The sequence below is a fragment of the Carassius auratus genome, chromosome 5 (assembly GCF_003368295.1).
Source record: "Carassius auratus strain Wakin chromosome 5, ASM336829v1, whole genome shotgun sequence".
Lineage (NCBI taxonomy): Eukaryota > Metazoa > Chordata > Actinopteri > Cypriniformes > Cyprinidae > Carassius > Carassius auratus.
Window position 1 is genome coordinate 3,219,650 of NC_039247.1, and position 27,961 is coordinate 3,247,610.

Genomic DNA, 27,961 nt, shown 5'->3' on the forward strand with positions numbered 1-27,961 from the left:
CACAGTGCTCATTCAATAAATGCACAGCTAAACAGATGAGTTTAGAGTCTTGATTGAAATGTGACTAATGTTTTAGCACATCTGATCTCTTCTGGAAGCTGATTCCAACTTCCGGGCGACATAGTAACTAAAAGCAGACTCCCCTTGTTTTGTGTGAACCCTTGGTATTTCTAACGGACTCGATCCTAATGATCTGAGTGCTCTGTTAGGTTTATATTCAGTGAACATATCTGCAATGTATTTCGTTCCTAGGTCATTTAGTGACTTATAGACGAGTAAAAGTACTTTAAAATCAATCCTAAATGTAACTGGAAGCCAGTGTAAGGACCTGAGGACTGGTGTGATATGCTCAGATTTTCTGGTTCTAGTCAGAATCCTGGCAGCAGTGTTCTGGATGAGCTGCAGCTGTCTAATGGTCTTTTTGGGAAGGCCTTTGAGGAGCCCATTACAATAGTCCACCCTGCTGGTGGTGATAAAGGCATGAAAAAGTTTCTCCAAGTCTTGACTGGAAAACAAAATATCGAATTCGTTTTTTTTTAAGCTATAGTATGCTGATTTAGTTACTGCTTTGACATGACTACTGAAACTAGGGTCTGTCTCCAGAATCACACCAAGATTCCTGACTTGATCAATGCAAGGTATGCATTCACTTTGAGAACTTCATCTTTGTTTGCAAATGCAATAACTTCAGTTTTTTTCCTTGGTTAACTGAAGAAAGTTCTGGCACATCCAACTATTAAATTCATCAATGCATTGGCAGAGGGAGTCAATGGGGCTGTAGTGATTTGGAGATAAGGCTAGGTAAATCTGGGTATCATCAGCATAGCTGTGATTGGCAATTTGATTCTTTCTCATTATTTGACTCAGTGGGAGCATGTACAGGCTAAACAAGAGCGGTACAAGAATTGAGCCTTGTGGGACTCCACATGTCATGGACATCCACTTAGACTTATGCTCAACTATACTCACATAATAGCCTCTCTTTTCTAAGTATGACTTGAACCATTAGAGTACCATCCCAAAAAGCCAGACCCAGTTTTCCAGTCTCTGTAGAAGTATGTTATGATCGACAGTGTCAAACGCAGCACTGAGATCTAGCAAAAACAGCACTGATAATTTGCCTGAGTCAGAATTTAAGTGAATATAATTTATTATCTTAATGAGTGCTGTCTCTGTGTTGTAAAACGGCGTCGGAAACCAGATTGAAAATTCTGCTACGATCATAAACTAGCAGCACGGCAAGCAGGAAGCAGAAATAACACTGTCCAACAGCTTTGGTAGCATTAGTACTCATTTCATTGTTGGTCTCATCATGACGAATTCTTGTATTTCCCTTAAGAGGACACTGACTTGCTTGGTGATCATGCCCTCATTTCCTGCATCACTGATTGGATCTGGTCAAGGTAACGATCTGCTCTTTGGTCAGCAGCTTGAAGTTTGAAAACTGATTGAAATAGTGCTGAGTTGTATTACAGAAGGGGCGGTATTTATTTTGTTTCTCTAGTGACCTCACCTCAGAAACTGTATTCCTGCAAAATGATTCAGCCTTGGAAACTAGACTTTGCTCACTTCCATGAAAGATAGATGTCCAGTAGATGTGTGTGATTTAGACACTCTTTACTGGTATTTGCGGAAGCTCTGTCTTTCTCTACCAGGGTCAATGCTGAAATGGGTACCGTCCTCTGGCACCCTCACCGCATACTCCAGCTATTCTGCAAATTCAAGCAAGGTAGGGATTAGTGTATTGACTGGATTAAAATATCTCTTAAAGTTTGCTCAGAGATGAGCAATAACTTCCATGTCATGCGGAGTCCCACAAGGCTCAGTTCTTGCACCGCTCTTGTTTAGACTGTATATGCTCCCGCTAAGTCAAATAATGAGAAAGAACCAAATTGCCTATCACAGCTATGCTGATGACACCTAGAATTACCTAGCCTTATCTCCAGACGACTACAGCCCCATTGACTCCCTCTGCCAATGTATTGATTAAATTAATAGTTGGATGTGCCATAACTTTCCTCAGTTAAACAAGGAAGTTATTCCTTGGACATTCAGCCAAATATGGTGATGACCCATACTCAGAATTCATGCTCTGCATTTTAACCCATCCAAAGTGCACACACACACAGAGCAGTGAACACACACCCAGTAGGCCACAATTTCCCCAATAAATCATAATGGCCCTCAGTTTAGTACATGTGGTCTTGGCCACTGGAGAGGTTGTGCACATGACAAGAAGTATGTAAGACTGTATACATGTTTATATTTATTTTGTATTAAAATTTGGAACTTCTTTTCCTCTCTTAATTAGAAGCACCATAACTAAAATTGTCCTTTTCTAAGGACTACTTGTACAGACATTTAAAAGTTGATTTTAAAATGCAAAGTATTTAAAATTTAAATAAAGCTATGAAAACACTTGTGTGGATATTTAGACAAAAGTTTTGGACAAGGCAAATTCCTCCATCCATTTCCCTTGCGTCCTTCCCTAGCATCCTAAAGGGGTAGAGCTAAGACATGAGGAAAGGAAGCGAGGATGCACAAATAAGAATTGAGAAGCACCCAGTGTCATCAAAGAAAAACACAATCCTCTCTAATTGACTTCCTTAAATATTATGACATGGCGTGAAAGCAGCATTCAGCTTATCCAAACCCAATTAAACACACCTGAACAAGCTAATCAAGGTCTTCCAGACTACTAGAAAATGACAGGCAGGTAAGCTTGGTTATGGTTGCCCCATTTTCCATAGTTTTATGTTAAAGCAGGTTACTTGTTTTAGTTTTGTGTGCTTTGCTGTTCCTGACGTACCAATTCAGTGCTTTTTTTTCCACCAGAGATCATTGTGAGGTCGAGAGGATGATGGCTCGAGTGGATTGCTTGTTGATTTCTGTTTTGTCATGTCTGTTTGGATACTTGAGCATTACAGATGCTATTCCAGGAAAAAACACTGGTGAGAAGATCTGTTAACTTAGGTTTGAGCTTAAGGTTTGAGACCTGTATTGCAAAACCTTTGCTTTTTTTTTTAAATACTGAAAGCACACTCCCTGGCCTCCCCATTGACCCTCTTGAATCCTCTAGGGGTCCCTCAAAAAAGCAGTAACCCATTGAATTCAACAAGTCTTAAACGGAGACTAAAATTTTATTTAAAACTTTACATTTAAGTGAATTGAGATCAGCATTCAGTGACCCTTTCTGTCTTGTGAATAACAGCAAAGCCAGGAAAGTGTCCGCCGCAAACAAATGAAGGAAAATCGTGTACCACATCCTGTAACAGTGACTCTAACTGTCCCAACGATGAGAAGTGCTGCAGCATCGGATCTGGACATTACTGTACCCCTCCATATATAGGTAAGTGTGGGGTGTTATTTCCCCCCCTCCCCCCGTTTTGCCCTTTTGGTTTAGTTAAAATTAGGTTTGAATTCATCCCATAGGCAAGTTTTTATATCCAGGATGGCTTTACAAAATAAAGAGGAGTAATACTTCAAATTATAACTCTCTCTGTATGTATAACTTGCTATTTGTTTTAAGTGTTTCATGCTATATATTGAAGAGGTTTACAGTCATGCAGACTAAAACTGACTTTCTGTGTCCATACAGTGAAGCCGGGTCAATGTCCCAAACCAAAGATTCAAGCATGTGCTGAAAGCTGTTTCCATGATGGCCAGTGTCCTGCCACACAAAAGTGTTGCCCAACCACATGTGGTCATGAATGCAGTGAACCTCGTGGTCCGGGAAGTGGTCAAGGAAATAGACAGGGTCAGGGAAATAGACCGGGCCTGGGAAGTGGTCAGGGAAGTAGTCAGGGTCTGGGAAGTGTTTGGGGAAGTAGTCAAGGTCTGGAAAGTGTTTGGGGAAGTGGTCCTGGAAATAGTCAGGGTCTTGGAAGTATTCGGGGTCAGGGAAGTATTCGGGGTCAGGGAAGCGTTCGGGGTCTGGGAAGTGGTCAGGGAAGCATTCAGGGTCTGGGAAGTGGTCAGGGAAGCGTTCGGGGTCAGGGAAGTATCCAGGGTCTGGGAAGTGGTCAGGGAAGCGTTCGGGGTCTGGGAAGTGGTCAGGGAAGTATTAGGGGTCTGGGAAGTGGTCAGGGAAGTATTAGGGGTCAGGGAAGTATTCAGGGTCTGGGAAATGGTCAGGGAAGTATTCAGGGTCTGGGAAGTGTTTGGGGAAGTGGTCCAGGAAGTAGTCAGAGTCTTGGAAGCGTTTGGGGAAGTGGTCCGGGAAGTAGTCAGGGTCTTGGAAGTGGTCCGGAAAGTAGTCTGGGTAAGGGAAGTGGTCAGGGAAGTAGTCAGGGTCAGGGAAGTAGTGAGGGAAGTAGTCAGGGTCAGGGAAGTGGTTGGGAAAGTGGTCACAGTGAGGAAAGTGGTTGGGGACGTGGTTGGGGAAGTAGTCAGGGAAGTAGTCCGGGAAGTGGTCAGGCAGGTGGTGGGGAAAGTGGTCCTGGTGAGGGAAGTGGTCAGGGAAGTAGTCGGGGAAGTGGTGGGGAAAGACCTCCTGGTGAGAGAAGTGGTGGGGAAAGTGGTCCTGGTGAGGGAAGTAGTTAAGATGGTGGAAGTGGTCATTGAAATGGTCATGGTCATTTTGCAGAACACTTACTGGAGAGCTTTTCAGTTCATTTCTTTATTCATATGGCATGTATTCCATGTTTGTTCAAATGGTTTAGAGAGCTTCTCGAAAAAAAATAATAATAAAAAAAAAGGCTTGATTTGAGTTTTTTTTTGTCATTGCTTGGATGCGCACACACATGATTGTATGTGCCTCATTGGCTGCAGTCAGTTTGTCCCCTGAATGTTGTAAATTTTTGTTTTTTTCCTCTTGAACTTTTACTAGTAGGCCCATACAGTATAATTCTTTAGGAGTGACGAACACTTGTGTAAATTGAGTCAATGCTGTTAAACCTAATGCAAACTCTGAAATTTTAGTTTAGATTTGTAACTGAAAAAAAAAAAAAGCAACTGAAAGGGATGGTTCACTCCAAAATGAAAACGTGATGTTTATCTGCTCAGACCCAGGGTATCCAAGATGTAGGTGACTTTTTGTTTCTTCAGTAGAATCCAAACAATGTTTAAAGTCAAACCAATGCATGCTGTCAGTCTATTAATGGAGGTGAATGGGAATCAGGCCTAAAACAAAATGGCTGAAGTAATGATTAGGAATGTGTCAGGTAAAAACAGCAAGGAGACGAATTAAGGAGGTACAGTATTGGCATATTTTGACTAGTGCTTTCTTTGTTTTTGGTTTAACACCATGTCTACACCAGACAACACAGTTTTTGCACCCCACTACAACAGCTAAAGTCTGTCTTCACGACATGAGAAAGCTAGCATTGAAAATAATTTGTGTAAATAGGTCATAAATATAAATGAATCTTCTGAAAGATCTTTCACATTGAGCAAAATGGTACAGTATTTTGGCGTATCTTTCACAACAATGTTTATTATTACAATTAATGTAGGATATAACAGGAAACCAGAGAATGATAGCCTTTGGGGGCTGTAGGGAACCCCTTTAAAGGTTGTCTGGACAAATATCCAAATGCTTATATAGTAATGGGAGGGGATTTTAACATTATTCAGGACTATGCTACTGATAAATGATCACCACGTCGATCAAATTCAATAAATATGAATATCAAAAATGTTATGGATATATGTTATCTAATTGTTGATTCTGTAACGAAATTAGATTTTGGTCATTTGTTTTCTACGGCAATCAAAACCCTTTACAAAAATGGGAACTGTTCTATAGTTATTTAATTTTAGTTCTCCTAAATTGGATATTTCCAAATGAATTAGCCAGGGGTGCACAGTATCTCCATATTTATTTTTGTTAGTAAGTCAGCTTTCCTCTAATATTATATCCAGCCCACTGAGAGATATCACTGTTTTTGATAGAGAGATAAAAATTTGACAAAGAGCTGATGACACTACTCTCTTTTTTCATAATGAGTATCTCTGGCAACTGATCTAATTGGAGAATTTTCAAGAGCATCTGGGGTATACTTAAATTTGGCTTAATGTGAGCTTATGGCCATAAAGGAATGTCTCAAAATGAGCTATAATGGTATTCCCTTAAAGAATGAGGTTCAATATCTTGGAATATTGATAAACAAAGGCCAGAAAAGAATGTGCTTGCTAAATTTTAATCCTATTTTTATTTAAATTATACACGAATACTCCTGAACACTATGAAAGTGCGATCTCTGTGTGAGATATGTGAGAGTTGTCATATTTCTGCATTTGATTTTTTTTTGGTATCTGTTCACTTCGAGAGGTCAGAACTGTTCGTCTTGACTGCGCTTATTTCACTCCTCCCCTCGCTTATTATATGGTGTGAACTCAGCATTCAGCTCATCTAACCCTAATTAAACACACCTGAACAAGCTAATCAAGGTCTTATGGTGCAAGTGTGCAAGGCATACAGTAGGTGGCGGTAATACTCCCAAGGAGTGAACGGCCATAAAATGGAAGGAAGAAGAAGAAGAAGAAGTAATCAAGGTCTTCCAAATTACTAGAAAACTACAGGCAGGTGAGTTTGATCAGGGTTGGAGCTGACCTGATATCCTTGGCTCTTTTAAACCCCATTTTACAGATCTCTGTGCTACAGCAACTTTATACGTTTTAGTCTTGTGTGCTTTGCTGTCTACTACTCCTGAAGCACCAATTCAGCGCATTTTCCAACAGCGATCATTGTGTGATTGCAGGTTGGGAGGATGATGGCTCGAGTATATTGCTCGTTGATTGCTGTTTTGTGTCTGTCCAGATATTTAAGCATTATAGATGCTCTTCCAGGAAAAACTGCAGGTGAGAAGATCAGTTAACTTCATTACACAGCCTGAAGAAATGCAGAAATGAGTGCCTCTCACAGATTAGGGATGAATAGTAGGTTTTAGAACTCTTGATTTGAAACTGATAAGTATTTAAGTCCCGTATTATGGATTGAGCCTACTGGATTCAATAAGACCTAATTCTATTTACATGAATGGAGATGTCCAGCATTTAGTGTCACCTTCGGTCTTGTCTCAATAACAGGAAAGCCTGGAAAGTGTCCACCCCGAACCTATGGGGGAAAATCCTGTATCAAATCCTGTAACCGTGACTCAAACTGTCCCAATGATGAGAAGTGCTGCAGCAACGGATGTGGACGTTATTGTACGGCTCCATATACAGGTATTTGTTATACTGTTTTGGTCGGTTATTAGTCCACTTTCCTCGATAGTCAAAAATAGGTTTGTAGTTACCCCTTAGGACAGTTACTGTAACCCAGAATGGCTTTACAAAATGGAGAAATAATACTTGGAATATAATTCTGTCTGTAGGTAAAGTTTTGTACTGTATATTGAAGTGACATGCAGTCATGCTCTGACTAAAACTGACTCTGTATCCATGCAGTGAAGCCGGGTCAATGTCCCAAACCAAAGATTCAAGCATGTGCTGAAAGCTGTTTCCATGATGGCCAGTGTCCTGACACACAGAAGTGTTGCCCAACCACCTGTGGTCATGCATGCAGTGAACCACATGGTCAAGGTCGCAGAAATGCTCAAGTAAAAGGTCTAGGAAGTGTTAAGGGAAGTGATCCGGGAAATAGTCCTGGTCGCGGACGTGCTGAAGTAAAAGGTCAGGGAAGTGGTAAAGGAAGCGTTAAGGGAAGTGGTCAAGAAAGTGACCTGGGAAGTAGTCCTGGTCGTGGAAGTGTTCTAGTAAAAGGTCAGGGAAGTGGTGAAGTAAGTGGTCATGCTCAGGGAAGTGGTTGGGGTAGTGGCTGGGGAAGTAGTCAAGGTGGGGGAAGTGGTCAAGGTTTTGGAAGTGGTTGGGCAAGTGGTTGGGGGAGTAGTCAAAGTAGGGGAAGTGGTAAAGTAAAAGGTCAGGGAAGTGGCCAAGGTGGGGGAAAAGGTCAAGTAAAAGGTCAGGGAAGTGGTCAAGGTACTGGAAGTGGCTGGGCAAGTGGTCCTGGTTGGGGAAGTGGTTGGGGGAGTAGTCAAGGTAGTGGAAGTGGTCAGGGTAGTGGTTGGGGAAGTGGTAGTGCTCAGGGAAGTGGTCAAGGTGGTGGAAGTGGTCAAGGTATTGGAAGTGGCTGGGCAAGTGGTCCTGGTTGGGGAAGTGGTTGGGGGGGTAGTCAAGGTAGTGGAAGTGGTCAGGGTAGTGGTTGGGGAAGTGGTAGTGCTCAGGGAAGTGGTCAAGGTGGTGGAAGTGGTCAGGGTAGTGGTTGGGGAAGTGGTAGTGCTCAGGGAAGTGGTCAAGGTGGTGGAAGTGGTCAAGGTATTGGAAGTGGCTGGGCAAGTGGTCCTGGTTGGGGAAGTGGTTGGGGGAGTAGTCAAGGTGGAGGAAGTGGTCAGGGTAGTGGTTGGGGAAGTGGTAGTGCTCCGGGAAGTGGTCAAGGTATTGGAAGTGGCTGGGCAAATGGCCCTGGTTGGGGAAGTGGTTGGGGGGGTAGTCAAGGTGGTGGAAGTGGTTGGGGTAGTGGTCAAGGTGTTGGAAGTGGTTGGCAAAGTGGTCCTGGTTGGGGAGGTGGTTGGGGGAGTAGTCAAGGAGGTGGAAGCAGTCCGTGAGGTGGCTTGAGCACTTCGCATAACACTTACTGGAGCTCTTTTCAATTCAATGCTTTATTCATATGGCCTGTTATTGTCCATGTTTGCTCAGTCTTTCTCCCCCCACAAATAAAAAGGAAAATTGCTTTGAGGAGTTGTGTGGTTTGTGTTTTGCAACTTTTACATACTTTGTCTTTTTCCGGAGGTTCTTCAGATGGTCAGGAGTGGCTGATGTATCTACATCATGCAGTCAGTTCCTCCTCCGCACATGTCATCTGCTTCAGTACAATTGTAAAAATTAAGCTTTTTGAACCTGCTATACAGAAAAATGTTTCCTGAGGGACAAATGTAAGTTACTAGTCAATACTGTTATTGGCATTGATAAAGCAAATTTTTTTAATTTATTTTTTTTAATTCATGATTTAGACTAAATTCAGAGTAACAACTACGGCAGCAAATCTGTTGGCTGAACATACTTGGCAGCTTCTACAGAAATGTAGTCAATCTTTAAAATTATTGAATTAACTGTACCATTTAGCTCTCAAACCTTCTAGAGTAGGATCAAAAGAAACCGATCCAATCAAAATCCTTTCAAAGCCTTCCAAATAAAAGGAGGCTTAACGGTCGCCATTTTATTTTTCAATTTTTTTTTTGTTGAATGTGCCTGTATCTGCATGATTACCATCTGTTTGAGTGCAACCAGCTTGCTATTACGGAGTAATCGCAGGTATCAATGTGAACGTGATACTTGACTATATGACCAGAATTCATTGTAAATGCTATATTTCAAGCAATCTCAGGATGTTCTGTAATTGGCTTATAAAGTTAAATCTTTTTTTATTTTTCTTATTGTATCTTTCTAGTGGTCAAATCACTTATATGATGTCTAAGTTTGTCTATTGTTTTATAATAGAAAAAAATATGCAGTGTTATGTTTAACATCTGTGGTCATGAAGTCATTTTGAGAGACTGTTGTTGGCCTACTTGAAGACCCTTGCTGGACCCCCTGCAGTTTGCTTACCGGGCAGACAGGTCTGTGGATGATGCAGTCAATATTGAATTGCACTTTATCCTCCAACATCTGGACAGACCAGGGACTTATGCAAGGATCTTTTTTGTGGACTTCAGCTTCGCTTTCAACAACATCACCCTTCAGAATAAACTGACCCAGCTCTCTGTGCCCAACTCCATCTGTCAGTGGATCACCAGCTTTCTGACAGACAGGCAGCAGCTAGTGAGGCACATCTAGCATCAGCACCGAAACTCCACAGGGCTCGATTCTCTCCCCACTGCTCTTCTCTCTCTGACAAATGACTGCACCTTTAAAGACCCCTCTGTCAAACTCTTGAAGTTTGCAGATGACACCATAGTAATCGGTCTCATCCAGGATGGTGACGAGTCAAGTCACAATTTATTTATATAGTGCTTTAAACAAAATACATTACATCAAAGAAACTGAACAACATTCATTACGAAAACAGTGTGTCAATAATGCAAAATGACTGAGATAAGGTCTTTACAGGGGATATGTATCTAGTTGTCCTGGTCACCGCTGTCTTTCAGGGATGTAGAGGTCCTTTCTAGGTGCTGATCCACCATCTGGTCTGGATACGTACTGGATCCGGGCGACTGCAGTGACCCTATGATCTAGACACAGCCTGGATCTGGTGGCTACGGTGACTTCGGAACAAGAGAGAAACAGACTAATATTAGCGTATATGCCATACTTCTAATGATGTAGCAAGTACATCGGGTCTTATGGGAAGTGTTCCCGGTTTACCTAATTATTGCAGCCTAAAGTCCTTTGGATTTGGATATTAGAAGTGTGTTAGTGTGTTATGTGTGAGCCAGGTTAAAGAGATCATAGGCCGTAATTTAGATATATTTTTGAGATGGAAAAATACAGTTTTACAAATGCTAGAAACGTGGCTTTCTAAGGAAAGATTGCTATCAAATAGCACACCTAGGTTCCTAACTGATGACGAAGAATTGACAGAGCAGCCATCAAGTCTTAGACAGTGTTCTAGGTTATTACATGCAGAGTTTTTAGGTCCTATAATTAACACCTCTGTTTTTTTTTCAGAATTAAGCAGTAAGAAATTACTCAAGTTTTCCCCAGTTTTTATATCAACTATGCCTTTTGTTTTTTCAAACTGGTATGTTTCGTTGGGCTGCAAAGAATATCATCAGCATAACAGTGAAAGCTAACACAGTGTTTCCTGATGATATCTTCCAAGTGTTACATGTAAAGCATGAAGAGTAATGGCCCTAGTACTGAGCCTTGAGGTACTCCATACTGCACCTGTGATCAATTTGATACCTCTTCACTCACTGCTATGAATTGATGGCGGTCATATAAGTATGATTTAAACCATTCTAATGCACTTCCATTAATGCCAACAAAGTGTTCAAGTCTTTGCAAAGGAATGTTGTGGTCAATAGTGTCGAACCCTGCACTAAGATCCAATAGCACTTATAGAGAGATACAACCATGATCAGATGATAAGAGCAGATCATTTGTAACTCTAAGGAGAGCAGTCTCAGTACTATGATACATCCCGACTGGAAATCCTCACAGAAACCATCATTCTCTAAGAAGGAATATCATTGTGAGGATACCACCTTTTCTAGTATCTTGTACAGAAAAGGGAGATTCGAGATTGGTCTATAATTAACAAGTTCTCTGGGGTCAAGTTGTGGTTTTTTGATGAGAGGCTTAATAACAGCCAGTTTGAAGGTTTTGTGGACATATCCTAATGACAATGAGGAATTAATAAAAGTCAGAAGAGGACCTATGACTTCTGGAAGCACCTCTTTTAGGAGCTTAGATGGAATAGGGTCTAACATACATGTTGTTGGTTTAGAAACCCAATTCCAAAAAAGTTGGAACACTGTACAAACTGTGAGCAAATAATTTACAAATCTCAAATTTATATTTTATTCACAATAGACTATAGATAACATATCAAATGTTAAAAAGTGAGACATTTTCTGAAATGTCATGCCAAATATTGGCTCATTTTGGAATTTATGAGAGCTACACATTCCAAAAAAGTTGGGACAGGTAGCAATAAGAGGCCGGGAAAAGTTACTTGTACTGTACATATAAGGAATAGCCGGAGGACCAATTTGCAACTTATTAGGTCAATTGGGAACATGATTGGGTATTAAAAAGAGCCTCTAAGAGTGACAGTGTCTATCAGAAGTCAAGATGGGCAAAGGATCACCATTTCCCCAATTTTGCGGCGAAAAATAGTAGAGCAATATCAGAAAGGAGTTTCTCAGAGAAAAATTGCAAAGAGTTTGAGCTTATTATCATCTACAGTGCATAATATCATCCAAAGATTCAGAGAATCTGGAACAATCTCTGTGTGTAAGGGTCAAGGCCGGAAAACCATACTGGATGACCATGATCTTCGGGCCCTTAGACGCAGTGCATCACATACAGGAATGATACTGTAATGGAGATCACATCATGGGCTCAGGAATACTTCCAGAAAACATTGTCAGTGAACACAATCCACCGTGCCATTCACCGTTGCCGGCTCAAACTCTATAGGTCAAAAAAGAAGCCATATCTAAACATGATCCAGAAGCGCAGGTGTTTTCTCTGGGACAAGGCTCAGTTAAAATGGACTGTGGCAAAGTGGAAAACTAATGGTGTGGGGTTGCATGAGTGTGTGTGGCATGGGCAGCTTACACATATGGAAAGGCACCATCAATGTTGAAAGGTATATCCAAGTTCTAGAACAACATATGCTACAATCCAGACATCGTCACTTTCAGGCCAGACCACATACTGCATCAATTACAACATCATGGCCCATAGAAAACATTTGGTGCATCATAAAGAGGAAGATCTGACAAAGAAGACCTAAGACAGTTGAGCAACTAGAAGCCTGTATTAGACAAGAATGGGAAAACATCCGTATTCCTAAACTTGAGCAACTTGTCTCCTCAGTCCCCAGACGTTTGCAGACTGTTATAAAAAGAAGAGGGAATGCCACACAGTGGTAAACATGGCCTTTTCCCAACTTTTTTGGGATGTGCTGATGCCATGAAATTTAAAATCAACTTATTTTTCCCTTAAAATGATACATTTTCTCAGTTTAAACATTTGATATGTCATCTATGTTGTATTCTGAATAAAATATAGAAATTTGAAACTTCCACATCATTGCATTCTGTTTTTATTCACAATTGGTACAGTGTCCCAAGATTGTTGGAATCGAGTTTGTATTTAATGTTACCTTGAATAAATAAAAACAGGAATAAAAAGAAAAACTTGGGAAAAAACTCTTTATACAGACAGCAGTGATGGAAAAATACAAAAGAATCCGAATCAGAAAGAGCTTTATTGCCAAGCATGGCTTTTTTCTTGGTGAAAAGAGTACAGACATACATATAATAAAATTAAATATAAAACTATTAAATAAAAATAAAATATGCAATACATTTTAAAATGTATACATGCGTATATAGAATTGATTAGAAAAATGGCACGAACTGTTGTCTATCTACATTTGTGCTCTCCGTCCACAGAGAAAAGTGTTTAACAGTGTTCAGACAGTTCTTTGGTCCCATGATGGCTGTTTTTATATTTTGTACTTTTGCATGAGACGAGTTACACGCATGAGACAGCTAAACGTCATGTTCCTGTGTTTCAGCGCAGTCAGTATTCTCATTATTAGACTGATTACTGTAATCATTCATCCTCAGGTTTGACCGTTCTTAGCTCTCGTCTCCAGAATAAAAAGGACGAGTGGAATGCTTTTGGTCACTCTCCTGCACGGGTTTATTATCTGTAGTTTCCTCTGTGGGTGATGCCAGCTTCTTGCAGCATAAAAGAATGAGAAGAGAGCAGATCAACAGCGAGAAAGGTAAGAGCAGTCCGATGCGAGTTCGTTTTTCTTTGTTGCTGCCCTCAGTTTGGTTTCCTTCTGCTTTGATGAGCTTCTCTGCATGAAATTTAAGTGCATTTTTATTTCAGGAAACTTTGGCATTTATTTCATTATATTTCAGAGCTTAATATGCTTTAGAATTTCCTTGAAATCTGGACCCAGCAGCAATGTCTATTGTCCAATTTGTGAATGTATCATTCTTTTCAGCCAATTATTCTTACTTAACCTCATTAACTTTTGATATCTTATTGACTGCTAATAATCTATAATAATTCACTATAATTTCAGACCGAGCTCAAACCCGGGTTATTATAGTTGAATTAATCTAAAACTGAAGTTAAAGCCTTAGTTAGTTACTTGAAACAAACTAAATATTAACTAAAATATATATATTGAAAAAAAAAAAAATATATATATATATATATATATATATATATATATATATATATAAGCTAGATAACCGAGGAAATATCTCATTTTATGCATTTAAGTTGAATACTAAATTAACTAAAATGAAAACAAATGAAAACAAAAATTATTTATTTTACAATTGCTAATTATATTAAAAAACACACACTAAAAATATTAAAAATTATTTAAAAAAAATACAACAGAATTACCGAAATGTAAAATATATACAAATAAAAACGAAAAAAAAAAAAATGAAAAAAACTATAATAGCATATAAATGAGAATAAAACAACACTGGCTGCAACTGACCAAAATATTGTTGATGTTTTTTAATAACACTATTTTACAAACAAATCTTACCTATCTAATCTTGGAAACATTAACTTAAAACCTAATTGAGAACATTAAAATAGGCATTGCACATAATGATATATGAAGAGCATTTATTAATCAGATGAGATTATCTAGTCTTACTGATCACATGCAGCATGTAAGCGTGTGGGTATCCTCGATCCGTCTCATCTCGAACGAAGCAGCGGTATAATCCTGCGTCTGTCTGATGGACACCAGTGATGGTCAGAGACACATCTCCGTCTCTGAACCCGTCCTCTGTCAGAGATACTCTCTCCTCATAGCCCAGGCCTGGGATCGAACCTCTGTCTGTTGTGTAGTGCAGAGCTTTTTGTTCATTATGTAGCCACGTCACATCCCTGACATCGCTCTGAGTATCCGCATAACACGGAAGAGTGACGTTTTCCAACTCAACGGATGTCACGTTTATAGGAACTATAGGGAAAATATATCAAAATTTAAGATACTTACTTGAACTGCACATGTTATTTAATGCATGTTCCAAACACTCACCTACGACCTCCAGGTTAACATGCTTGTCAATGCCGTCACGACTGCACACGTATTGCCCCAGGTCATTATATTTAACTGACTTGAGAAATAGAGAGTTGTTTTTTTCATGCATGATGCTGAATCTTTGCAGAAAGCTTTCTTTTATGATGCATTTCCTTTTTTGGCATTCAGCGACAGTTGCTTTTATTGGGAAGATCTTACGCCACACGACTTTTTCACCGCCGCCGCAGGGAAGTGATGCTGGGTGATTCAGCACCACAGAAACCGAGGAAGCGCCTGTAAATAAAACTAAAATAGTTCAGAAATGTCATCAATTTCTCATAATCACATACAATTTGCAGAATCTAAAAGATAAAAAGCCTATAAGTTATAAAAAAATGTTGTGATTAAGATATTTGACATCAGATATGTACATATTCCACTCACACATTTATAGACACATATATAAATGTACAGTTGAGGTCGAACGTTAACACCTTGCAGAATCTGAGAAATGTTAGTTACTTTACTAAAATACGTGGTAACATTCAAAATGAACATTATTTTTTAATTTACTACTGACCTGAATTAGCCCGTTTCTCATAAAATACATGTCGGGTCTCGGGGCTAATCACCTGCCTTTTGTGTGTGTTTGGGTCTCTTGTCAGCTCACTGCGTCTACCTGTTCGAGTTTTCCCCACCCTCCTTGTTTCAGTGTTGTGAACCCTAATTACTCACCACCTGTTTTCTATGTTCTTCTAATTTTATCCCCTTATCAGTCCCCGTGTTTCTCTGTCTATTGTCAGACTGTTGTTACTCGTACCAATAGCTCCGATCTTCTAGTTATTCTTGGCACTCACCTTTGTCGTGTCTTGTCCTCAGGCTCCAGTGTGTTTAGCTGTTTTCTCTGCCCCCTGTTCCCCAGCGCAGAGCTCTTGGAAGCTTCAGTGTCATCCCTCCGGTCTCAGTGGTCGTACAAATAACTGTGGAACGTTACTCATCGGTTTGATTCATCTGCTTCGACTATTCTCCCAGTCACTACGAGTAATCCTGTGAACGTGACTCATCTGATCTGCCTCCTCTGCTTTAAATAAAGCCTAGCGTAAACCCACATCTGAATCCTGCCCATTTTCTCCTGACAGAACAGTCTGACCAGATCATGGATTCAGCGGGATCTGATCCACTCCGCTCGGCTCTCGTGCAGCAGGGAGTTTTGTTAGGACAGCATGCCACCCAGCTCAACACCACCGCGCAGGATGTGGACGCTCTCAGTGCCCGAGTCTCCGAGCTCCTCACACGGGTGGACGACCTTCAGCGAGAGGCAACAAACCGGGGGTCCGTTCTTCACACCGGTATGGCCCACGAGTCCGAACCTCATGCCAACAATCCGCCGGTCTATGATGGCGATCCTAACGCCTGTCAAGCGTTTCTCTCCCAGTGCTCGCTGGTGTTTTCTCTGCAGCCCCGGCGTTACGCAAATGAGGAAGCCAAGGTAGCGTACGTCCTTACACTTCTTTCGGGCCGTGCCCGCGAATGGGGAATTGCCGTATGGAGATCGCGGGCTCCCTGTTGTGCTACCTTCACTGATTTTAGTCGAGAGATGGCAAAGTTATTTGATCGCTCAGCTCAGGGAGACGAGGCGGCGGCCCAGTTGTCGCGTTTGACTCAGGGGAGGAGCTCTGTCACGGATTACGCCATCCAGTTCCAGACTTTAGCGGCGGCGTGTGGCTGGAATGAGAGCGCGCTGCGCGCTCGTTTTCTTGAGGGGTTGGATTTTCAAATTTCTGATGAACTCGCGGCCATAGAGCTCCCGCGGGAATTGGATAATCTCATTAATCTCGCGCTCAGTACTGAGGGCCGTCTCAGCCGCCGCCGCAAACAACGGCAAGCGCCCGCCCCGTGGCGCCACCTAGAGTCCTCTTCAGCCAGTTCAGCCAGTTCTGCCGGCCGACAGCCCTCGGAGGAGGAGCCCATGCAGTTGGGTCGTTTACGGCTTACACCACAACAGAAGCAGGAGCGTCTGTCATCGGGGGCGTGTCTATACTGCGGCAGGGGAGGACACTTCGCCCTTCACTGTCCGTTAAAAGCCAGGGTCCACCAGTGAGGCGGAGAGTCCTGGTGGGCACGGTTCTTAATTCAAGCTCTCCCGCAGCACGGACTCAGCTGCCGTTCCAACTCTCTTTCCAGAGTCGGTCTCACACTGGGCTCGCCCTTGTGGATTCAGGGGCTGAGGGGAACTTCCTCGATGCTGCTTCTGCTCAACGTTGGAAAATACCGCTTATTCCTCTGGTTAGTCCCGTATCAGCATGGTCTTTAGCTGGCCGTCCCCTCACCACCATCACTCACATCACCCCCAAGATAAGCCTTCATATTGCTGATAGCCATAGCGAGCTGATTGAACTGTTTATTATTGATTCCCCTAAGGCTCCTTTAATCCTGGGGCATCCGTGGTTACATAAACACAACCCACACATTGAATGGGGCAACAATGCCGTTTTAGCCTGGAGTCAGTCTTGTCACGTGTCATGTTTGGGTGCTGTTTTTCCTCCTGTCTCTGTGTCTTGTGTTCCTCAGGAGGATCCCTCTGACCTGTCCGGTGTCCCCGCGGAGTACCATGATCTTCGGGCGGTCTTCAGTAAGGCCCGGGCCACCTCGCTACCCCCGCATCGCCCCTACGACTGTGCCATCGATCTTCTCCCGGGCGCTTCTCCGCCTAAGGGTCGGTTATACTCCCTTTCGGGTCCTGAGAGAGAGGCCATGGACAAGTATATACGTGAGTCACTCCAAGCTGGGCTCATCCGCCATTCCTCCTCTCCCGCTGGTGCAGGTTTTTTCTTTGTTCAGAAGAAGGACGGCTCCCTGCGCCCCTGTATTGATTACAGAGGTTTGAATGACATTACTATTAAGAACAGGTACCCCCTACCTTTAATGTCTTCTGCTTTTGAATTATTACAGGGAGCTCGGGTCTTCACCAAGTTAGACCTGCGCAACGCCTACCACTTGGTGCGCATTCGGGAGGGGGATGAGTGGAAGACGGCATTTAACACCCCTTCGGGACACTACGAGTACTTGGTTCTTCCGTTTGGTCTTACCAATGCTCCAGCCGTTTTCCAGGGACTCGTCAATAGCGTGTTGGGTGACATGATCAATCAATTTGTCTTCGTGTATTTGGATGATATCTTGATTTTCTCCTCTTCTCTCCAATTACACACCCAGCATGTCAGACGGGTTCTCCAGCGGTTGTTAGAGAATCAGTTGTTTGTCAAGGCGGAGAAGTGCGAATTCCACCCTGAGTCTGTTACGTTCCTTGGCCACATTATTTCTACGGAGGGGATCAAGCCAGATCCCGCTAAGATTGAAGCTGTTGCCCAGTGGCCGGTTCCTGACTCCCGGAAGGCTCTGCAGCGATTCCTGGGTTTCGCCAACTTCTACCGGCGATTCATCAGAAATTTTGGTCAGATTGCTGCACCGCTCACAGCCCTAACTTCAACTAAGGTGTCCTTCAGATGGAACCGGGAAGCGCAGGTAGCCTTTGACATTTTAAAGTCCCGTTTTGTCTCTGCACCTGTTCTGTTGGTTCCAGATCCTGAGGCCCAGTTCATTGTTGAGGTTGATGCTTCGGACGTCGGGGTTGGCGCAGTTCTATCTCAGCGTTCCCTCCACGATGGGAAGCTCCACCCTTGTGCATTCTTCTCTCGTCGTCTCAGCCCTGCAGAACGTAACTACGACATCGGCAATAGAGAACTGTTGGCGGTACGATTGGCTTTGGGTGAGTGGCGTCACTGGTTGGAGGGGTCAGTGCAGCCCTTCTTGGTCTGGACGGATCACAAGAACCTGGAATACATCCGTTCAGCCAAGAGGCTGAGCTCGCGCCAGGCCCGTTGGGCACTCTTCTTTGCCAGGTTCAACTTCACCCTCTCGTACCGGCCGGGATCTAAGAACACCAAACCCGATGCCCTCTCTCGTCTGTTCGGTGCTCCGGGGGGGGAGGTTGCGGCCGAGGCCATCCTTCCTGAGGGGGTGGTGGTCGGGGCTCTTTCATGGGGTATCGAGCAGCGAGTTGAGGAGGCCGGTCGAGGGGTGCAAGTGCCAGGGGAGTGTCCGGCGGGCAGGTTGCCGGTGCCGGCTGCGCTGCGCTCTGAGGTCCTTGAGTGGGGTCACTCATCCAGGTTAGTCTGCCATCCAGGGATTCGGAGGACGTTGTCTGCCATCCGACAGCGTTTCTGGTGGCCTACTATGGCCGCAGATGTTAGACAGTTTGTGTTGGCCTGCCCCACATGTGCCCAAAGTAAGCCGGTCAATCGCCCTCCTGATGGTCTGCTAAACCCTCTCCCTATCCCTTCTCGCCCTTGGTCACACATTGCCCTTGATTTCGTCTCAGGGCTTCCTCCGTCGAAGGGTAACACTGTTGTTCTCACAGTGGTGGATCGCTTTTCCAAAGCGGTTCACTTCATCCCCCTGCCCAAGCTGCCCTCCGCCCGGGAGACCGCCCAACTGGTGGTGGACCACGTCTTCCGTCTCCATGGGTTTCCGGTGGATGTGGTTTCTGATAGGGGTCCCCAGTTTGTCTCCCGGTTCTGGAGGGAATTTTGTAGACAGATTGGGGCCTCTGCTAGTCTGTCTTCAGGGTTTCATCCCCAGACCAATGGGCAGTGTGAGCGGGCCAACCAGGATCTAGGAAGAATGCTCCGCTGTCTAGCGTCCAACAATCCGAGTTCCTGGTGCCAGCAGCTCTCCTGGGCAGAATACGCTCATAACACGCTTCCGGTGGCCGCGTCAGGTATGTCCCCCTTTGAGTGTTCTGTTGGTTATAACCCACCTCTGTTCCCGTCACAGGAACCCGACGCAGCGGTTCCATCCGCCCTGGCTTTCGTCCAGCGCTGCCGTCGCACCTGGGAGAAAGTCAGGAGGATTCTGGTCCAAGCCTCTGGCCGAACCAAGACCGCAGCTGATCGTCGCCGGTCCTCTCCTCCTGCCTATGTGTGTGGTCAGCGGGTTTGGCTTTCTACCAAGGATCTGCCTCTCCGGGCGCCTTCTCGTAAGCTGGCACCCAGATTCATTGGGCCATTCCGCATCACCAAGGTGGTTAGTCCGGTGGCGCTCAGGCTCAAGCTCCCTCCCACTTTTGGTCGGGTTCATCCGGTGTTTCATGTTTCCCGGGTCAAGCCGGTGTTCTCTTCCCCCCTTAATCCTGCTTGTAGCCGGCCCACCCCCCCGCCCCCTCGTCTTGTGGATGGATCTCCTACCTATACGGTTAAGAGATTACTCGATGAGCGGCGCCGCGGCAGGGGGTTTCAGTATCTTGTGGACTGGGAGGGGTATGGTCCAGAGGAGAGGTGCTGGGTGCCGTCCCGGGACATTCTGGACCGCTCGTTGATTGAGGACTTCCGGCGGCATCGAGGTAGGCCCCTTCCTAGAGCGTCAGGTGACGCTCCTGGGAGGGGGGGTACTGTCGGGTCTCGGGGCTAATCACCTGCCTTTTGTGTGTGTTTGGGTCTCTTGTCAGCTCACTGCGTCTACCTGTTCGAGTTTTCCCCGCCCTCCTTGTTTCAGTGTTGTGAACCCTAATTACTCACCACCTGTTTTCTATGTTCTTCTAATTTTATCCCCTTATCAGTCCCCGTGTTTCTCTGTCTATTGTCAGACTGTTGTTACTCGTACCAATAGCTCCGATCTTCTAGTTATTCTTGGCACTCACCTTTGTCGTGTCTTGTCCTCAGGCTCCAGTGTGTTTAGCTGTTTTCTCTGCCCCCTGTTCCCCAGCGCAGAGCTCTTGGAAGCTTCAGTGTCATCCCTCCGGTCTCAGTGGTCGTACAAATAACTGTGGAACGTTACTCATCGGTTTGATTCATCTGCTTCGACTATTCTCCCAGTCACTACGAGTAATCCTGTGAACGTGACTCATCTGATCTGCCTCCTCTGCTTTAAATAAAGCCTTGCGTAAACCCGCATCTGAATCCTGCCCATTTTCTCCTGACAATACATGTACACATAGTACACGATAAAATAAGTTGAATTTATAAATGAATGACCCCATTCAAAAGTATTCACACTCTTGATTCTTAATAGTGTGTTGTTAGCTGAATGATCCACAGTTGTTGTTTTTACTTCAGTGTTTGGAGTCTGTTTGTCTTGAAAAGTTAAACTGCTCACTGTTCTTCAGAAGAATCCTTCAGCTCCTGCATATTATTTGGTTTTTCAGCTTTGTGTGTTTGAACCCTTTCCAACATGACCGTTTTTGAGATCCATCTTTTCACACTGAGCACAACTGAGGACCTCAAACACAACCCTTACAGAAGGATCAAACGCACACTCAAGCTCCATAAGCAGAAACCAATGACGCCTGGGGTGTGAAAACTTTTGAACTAAAAAAAAAAATATTGTTCATATTGTATGATCCCTCGTATTTTGGTTAAAATAAACATTTTGCGTCTCTGCAAGGTTTATGTAAACTTTTGACCTCAACTGTACACACACACACATATGTATATAAAGTTAAATAATAAAAAAAATCTTTAATTACAAAAAATATTAAATTGCCTTAAAAGAAAATAAAGTGACCTACCAGTTAGAAATAGAGCAAGAATCCAACAAACCTTCATGGCGACAGTATATGCACTGAAACACATTTTAACAAACATTAAATGTCATGTTAGTCAGAACATTTTGAATTTTGTTTTGTGACTTAAAGCTTGTTAAATCCCACATTTATGACTATATAATAATAATGTGTGTGAAGATCATATTTCTTCTCGTTGTTGCTCTCCTGGGACTTTAATATTCATGAGCCAATAAATTACAATTTAGTGATAAATAGAAATTTTAACAGACAATAAATTGGAAATATATAGTAAGAGTATAAAAGGATATTTATTATTTGGCCACTGGAAGCATTGTCTGGGCTACAAAGAATATAAGGGGAACTATTTTTATTTCTTTTTTGTTTATTCTTACTGTGCCTGTGAAATAATATAAATAATAATAATAATTATTAAATTTACATTTAATTTAAATAAACCTGTGTGATGTAATAATTCATAAACCCATGCATTTTGAGCACTTAATATTTGACCACTTAAACATCACAGAATTTAGTTTTTTTCTAGAATTAAAAAATTTGAAAAAGGGCATTCTTGCCTTATGACTGGTTTAAAATGACCCCATAACTACGACAAAAAAAAACTCATCTAATCGAGTTTTTGCAGAATAGGACAAATACAGTCGATTCGGAATGTATTCAGTATTATTTTATTTATTTCACATCTTGTTATGTTGCAGTCTTATGCTAAATTGCTTTAAATTATTAATTTTTCACTTGAATCTACACTCTATTTCCAATAATGACAAAGCAAAAACCATGATAACTTTGCAAATACATGAAAAAGTAAAACTTAAATATCACATTGACATAACTTTTGCTATGAAATTTCTCTAGTTCATCTTTGAGACATTTTCTACACATTGACTGGAGTAAATTTGGCAAATTGGACATAATTTGGAAAACCTCACACCTGTCTATACACAGTCTAACAGCCAAACATTCATATCGGAGCAGAAACCAAGCCATGAGGTCAAAAGAACTGCTTGAAAAGCTCCGAATCATTTTGGGACTAAGTTTCTCTGCCACGATGTGAATTTCGGGAAAATTTCTGTATATTTGGATTGATGGAGGCCCATTTAACACCCCTTTACCCTTAAAATACAGGCCTTTCGATTAGATTTTGTTTTGTTATACACTTACAAAGTTTTTAAAAACTAAATAAAAATATATATAAGACATATTTATTAATTTACTTTATCCAGGGGTCAACATTTCCCCATTTTGTGAAGCAACGACTAAAATATCAAATGTGTTATAATGCATTAGATGATGCATCAACTCATGATTGTGTCTAAATAAATAAACAGCGTTTTAAAGGCAATCTCTACGATATCTACAACACAAAAATACGATTGGACATCAATAAAGAATTTTCATTTTCTAATGTAAAACGTATTCTTATGAATGACATTAACAATGCGCAAAAAGGCTCTCAACTTCTGTGTTTCCGGTGTTCAAAATGATTCACATTAAGGGCCTTAAAATAAACGTTTTGATTTCGGTTTGTTCTATGTTTTAGTTCTGCTCAGTTCTGCACGCGCTCGCTCGATCCGCTTCAAACCTCTGCGAATCACTCGAACCTCGTCTCATTCCCATGACGAGGCTTCGTTACATAATATCTGTTTAGAAAGGTCTCGACTCTTGCGTGCTTACATTAACAAAATCACATATTATAAATACGCTCAATATCTTATAGTAGTTGATGATTTGCTAATTGCATTTAATAGATTACACCTTCAGTAACATATTAGCAGTTTTTGTGCACGTTTGGTCAGAGCAATAGCAGTGTTCTGACCAGCAGGTGTCAGAAGCGTACAGTGTTTCGAGCGGTTCAAATGATTCGAAGCTTTTCCTTTTAATTCAGTCAAATGCCCCAAATGCCGAAATGTAATATATATACAAATAAAAACGTTAAAAAAAAGAAAAAAACTAACAAAAAAAAAAAAACTATAATAGCATATAAATGAGAATAAAACAACACTCGCTGCAACTGACCAAAATATTGTTGTTGTTGTTTTTTAATAACACTATTTTACAAACAAATCTTACCTATCTAATCTTGGAAACATTAACTTAAAACCTAATTGAGAACATTAAAATAGGCATTGCACATAATGATATATGAAGAGCATTTATTAATCAGATGAGATTATCTAGTCTTACATATGCCTTTAAGATGCAGGTTTTTTTTTTTTTTTTTTGATTAACCATTTGTGGTACGGAGTTTCAATATGGCAAGAATGAATTTCTATTCATTTCCTTTTTTATTTATTTATTTTTTTAAGTACAATTTATTGCACTACTGAATGTTTGTTTAACTTTCAGAAAGCTGAAAAATTAGCTAGGTCTAAGTATTTTTCAGATTTGATTACTACACACTCTCATAGACATAGAATTTTTTTTTTTTTTTTTTCCACGATTAACTGTTTACTCAATAACTAATCCAGGTTATCTGTTTCATGTGGAACCCTCAACTGAACTTTGTGAACATTTTTTACAGTTTTTCAGATAAAGTGTTAGCTATTCACTCCTCTTTTACCTTGCTATCATCAGATCTTTCACTGTTTTTCGCTGGCAAGTCCGGATTCCTTTTCTTGTTTAAAAAATGTCTCTTTGATGGAACTACACAATTACCTCTTCACTTGATGTCATTCCTTCTGAGATTATTAAGACCTCTTTTGCTGAAATTGGTGCTTCCATTCAGTCATTGATTAACTATAGTCTCTGAGTGCTGAGGTGTTTTAAGCATGCTGTAGTTCAACCTTTCCTTAAGAAACAGGGTTTGGAGGAAAATTACCTTGATAATTATTGGCTCGTCTCTAAGCTTTCATTTTTATCAAAACTTTTAGAAAAGTTGTTTATTCACAATTGATTTCCTTTTTGAATGCAGCTAAATTAACAGAACCTCTCCAATCTGGTTTCTCTGCCCATCATAGCACTGAGTCTTCTTTGCTTAAAGTATTCAATGACATTTTGCTTGCAGTGGATAGTAGTAAGAATTCAGTTCTGCTGCTTCTTGATCTTACAGCTGCTTTTGATACAGTTGATCACGATATTGTTCTCTGGCTGGTTAGAAAATTTGTTTGGTATTGGGGTATTGCTTTGCAGTGGTTTAATTCATATCTTAGAGACAGGTCTTTTTCTGTAGAGTTAGGTAAGTTTTCTTCATCTGTTGCTCCTGTTATCCGTGGAGTGCCTCAAGGATCCATTTTAGGGCCACTTCTTTTTAATTTATATATGGAACCTTTGGGAGACATTATTAGGAGACACGATGTTTCATTTAATTTATATGCTGATGATACCCAGTTGTACATACCATTGAAAGCTGGCGATACCATTAAACTCTTATTGGCCTGCCTTGGGGACATCAAGAAATGGCTTTCCAATAGCTTTCTTAGACTTAATGAAAATAAAACGGAAGTAATCATCTTTGGCCCCCCTAAGTCGAGAAGAGGTCTCATAAATGAGCTTGGCAAGCATTACCCTCTCAGTCTTCTCCCATATCAGAAATCTTGATGTCATTCTGGACTCCGAACTTTGCTTAACTAAGCAAATTAGTTCAGTTGTCAAGAACAGTTTTTATCAATTATGGATCATCTCGAGACTGAAATCATTTTTAACTTTTAATGACCTGGAGAAAGTCATTCATGCTATTATTACCTCCCGCCTTGACTATTGTAATTCATTATATTTGGGTCATCCATTGCACGCTTACAGATGGTGCACAATGCTGCCATAGACAGTAATGCTGCTGCAAGGATGTTGACCGCAGTGATTGACAGGGCGGGAGGGGGCGGACACGTGATCGGCTCGAATGCATTTTCAATGTGCACATTGAATTTTGCTACATTCATTGCGGGACACTGAATGAAAATGAAATCGTAAGTGTCTTGACTGTGAGTGTTAATGCATTTAAGAAAAATAGCATTTAAATGATAATTTTGCCACAGTTTTTGCTTGAACATGTTATACATATCTAATCATTTCTGTAATACATTTTCATTTTGCAACTTATAAAGCGTTAAAATTAGTTTTCATTTTACTTATTAAAACTGGTGTATGAAATGGCAAATGAAAATTACGTAATTTAATTTTCATTTTGCACCAAACGTTGCACGAATGTATTGGAAAATGTCAATGTAAATACAGAAATGCATTTCCATTTTACATATTGCTTTGTCATTTTGCGTATTACATTCCAAATTGAATTTTGCTACCCATACGCTTCCATAGTTTCCGAGTTGGGCGGGTCATAATCTGATGTGATGGATGCGGAAATCGCAGTCAGTGGTGAGCGTGCGTCTCATGCACACGCACGCACCTCTTCTGGTGACGTGGTGTGCCGTTCGCTCAGCTGCGCGAGAGGATGGCGGATCAGAACAGGCAAATCAAACTCGCTGCAGCCAAGAAAAAGGTACGTTTTTGTACTTTCACGTCTTCTCTTACTCGTTTTGAGACAAAAAATGGTACTTTTAATGTGAACCGAGTCGCGTCCGAGCGCGTGTGTTTACATCTGTCATGTTGACATTCCACGTCTACCGACCTCTGCGCGCGCCCGCATCCGGCTGCCCAGCGCTCCAGGACGGGCGCGACTGTCAGGAAACCCCGGGGACTGAGCTGCGGCAGGGCCTGAATACGAACTCATTAGTATTCGTCTCTCTATTCGCGTTTATAACGATTTAAACCTGTCAGAAATGCGCTTTATAAGTGTTAACTGTGAGCGAATGTCGGTTTATCTAGGCATGCTAATGTTGCTAGCCTCTGTGTTTTGACGTCAGAATCAAAACAACAACAATGTGAATTAAATTAGTTGATAATAAACCTAATCTAGACATCTTCTTGACTTTCGGCTGATTTAACCAACTGATTAGTGTTAGCTTACTTGCCAACTGCTAGTTAAAATAACCTCTCTTACTGAAACAGCTGATTGATGGTCTAGTCTGCTAACAGTGCTTAACCAATAGGAATAATTTGCACTCATTGTGATCTTTAAGCTGCTGTTTGATCAAATCTGTGATTATTAGTGTTTTTGTTCAATGATGGAAGTGTGTGCTGTCTAGGAAGGCAGCCACTTGATGTCTTAAGTGCTGTCTAGTTAGGGCGCTCGTGTCTGCACTAGGTTCTGAAGCACAGCTGCTGTTCTTTATGCTGTATGTGTTCTGGAATGTCAACACGGCTTAATTCAACCCTGGTATTTAAGTCATGGCAAACCTGGGCTCTGTCATATGAGAGTTAATTTAGAGCCGTGCGTCCGTCCCATGACCGCTGAATCACAACCAAATCCACTAACATTACTGTGAACCTGACCTACTAGAGATTCGTTCTCCATCTCTGTGTCGCAGGAATGGACGGGAGGCTCTTCACGAACAGAAAGTGTTGTTTACTAGCACTAGCATGTACTAGCACTCTCTAAGTGTAAACGATTTCAAACCGTATCCTACACAAGTATTTGTTTCCCCGGTGAATCCTGTAGCCAAAAAACCCAAACCTTTTGTTTCTGGTTCATCCCACAGCTGAAGGAGTTTCAGCAGAAGACCACTCCATCCACAGGAAGTGCTGGACCAAAGAAGAAGAGGAAGGTTAAAGCAGGCGATCAGCTGGACACCGCTGTGGACAGACCCCCGCCGGACGATGTGAATCAGGTGCGAAATCAGAGCTTCGCAGACGCCATCAATGTTCACAGTCAGAGTTCTGCTGTGCTTTTATACAGCTGCTTCTTTCTGATTTATTTATTGTATTATTTGACAGTGAATTTGAGTCATTACAGAGAATCTGATCCAGGGTTATTAACATTAACTAAATAAATAAAACTAGTACAATTAAAAAGCATTTTTGTAATTATTTATTTATTTTTTGTTAATGATGAAGCTGAAAATTAAATGTTAATTTTAGATTAAAAACCTAAACTCATTTATAGTTTAACTCATACACTAAAATTATAAATTAACTGGAAATAGCTAATTAAAGATTAAAAAAATGTGAATTAAAATTGAAAAAAAATTGCATGCATTTGTAAAGTTTTGTATATTTTTTCATAAGAATAATCATCTTATTTCTTAGAAAATAATATAATAAAATATTTTCTTTTTTTTATGTTTGTGTTCTTAATTTTTAATGTTGCACTGAGAGACGATGAAAAAACATTTCACTTCATTACGTGTAACGTTTGTTATGATGAATCTCGAACCTAGAACATTAAATGTAATTTTTTTACAATAATAAAAGCTCATTAAAATGACAAAAGCACAAAACAAACCTGAAATGAGGTTAATTCAGAATACTAATGAATGAGAATTATAATTGTGACCGAGTGGGGCGCGACGAACCCTTCATCTTGTGCTTCCTTCCTCCACTACTTCCTCTTTTCTTTCTGTTCTGCCTCTCCTTCCTGTAGATTGAGAGTATTCTCCGAGTGTGTCTGAGTAATGGAGTATCTCAGCCTCACAGTCAGGTGAGCCGCTCGCTGTCCCTTCTCTCTGTGATTCATCATCTGTGTTTCCTCTCATGCCGTGTCCGATCATCATCTGCTGCAGTCTTACTCTTACTGTGAACGGTGTTGACCTTAATGCATCTTAAGTTGCAGGATCTGTCGTAAATCATCAGCACATTAGCGTCTGTTGGGAGCGAATATTGAACCTTCTTGTGAGAGTAGTTGAGAGCTATGAGGATATATGAGTATC

General features: G+C 41.6%; 3 protein-coding genes across 18 annotated transcripts in view; 2 read left to right on the forward strand and 1 right to left on the reverse strand.

Moving 5' to 3' along the window:
• Positions 1-2,712: 2,712 nt before the first annotated feature.
• Positions 2,713-8,676, forward strand: LOC113070964 (glycine-rich cell wall structural protein 1.0-like). Of its 14 annotated transcripts, none has more exons than XM_026244343.1 (4): positions 2,714-2,951; positions 3,212-3,349; positions 7,390-8,250; positions 8,329-8,676. In XM_026244343.1, exons 1-4 carry the CDS (start codon positions 2,858-2,860, stop codon positions 8,544-8,546), a joined length of 1,311 nt encoding a protein of 436 aa, XP_026100128.1. In that variant the 5' UTR covers positions 2,714-2,857; the 3' UTR covers positions 8,547-8,676. The 14 variants fall into 14 exon arrangements, with proteins under 14 accessions (XP_026100186.1, XP_026100128.1, XP_026100107.1 ...); XM_026244322.1 differs by having other exon boundaries at positions 7,390-8,196; positions 8,239-8,676; XM_026244337.1 differs by having other exon boundaries at positions 7,390-8,196; positions 8,257-8,676.
• A 4,140-nt stretch (positions 8,677-12,816) lies between these two features.
• LOC113071042 (uncharacterized) lies at positions 12,817-21,295 on the reverse strand. The gene is made up of 4 exons (XM_026244410.1): positions 21,246-21,295; positions 14,702-14,977; positions 14,312-14,623; positions 12,817-13,483 (listed from the first exon to the last, which is right to left on the reverse strand). The coding sequence occupies exons 1-4, from the start codon at positions 21,280-21,282 to the stop codon at positions 13,257-13,259; spliced, it is 852 nt and encodes a 283-aa protein (XP_026100195.1). The 5' UTR covers positions 21,283-21,295; the 3' UTR covers positions 12,817-13,256.
• Positions 21,296-25,561: 4,266 nt separating this feature from the next.
• LOC113071052 (golgin subfamily A member 2-like) overlaps positions 25,562-27,961 on the forward strand; it is an 18,879-nt gene continuing 16,479 nt past the window's right edge. For 2 of the 3 annotated variants that reach the window (XM_026244421.1, XM_026244433.1), the window contains exons 1-3: positions 25,562-25,695; positions 26,795-26,923; positions 27,676-27,732. In XM_026244421.1, the coding sequence (XP_026100206.1) occupies positions 25,648-25,695; positions 26,795-26,923; positions 27,676-27,732 (234 nt within the window). In that variant the 5' untranslated portion in view covers positions 25,562-25,647. The remainder of the gene's footprint in view (positions 25,696-26,794; positions 26,924-27,675; positions 27,733-27,961) is intronic. The other variant, XM_026244428.1, reaches the window with a different exon arrangement.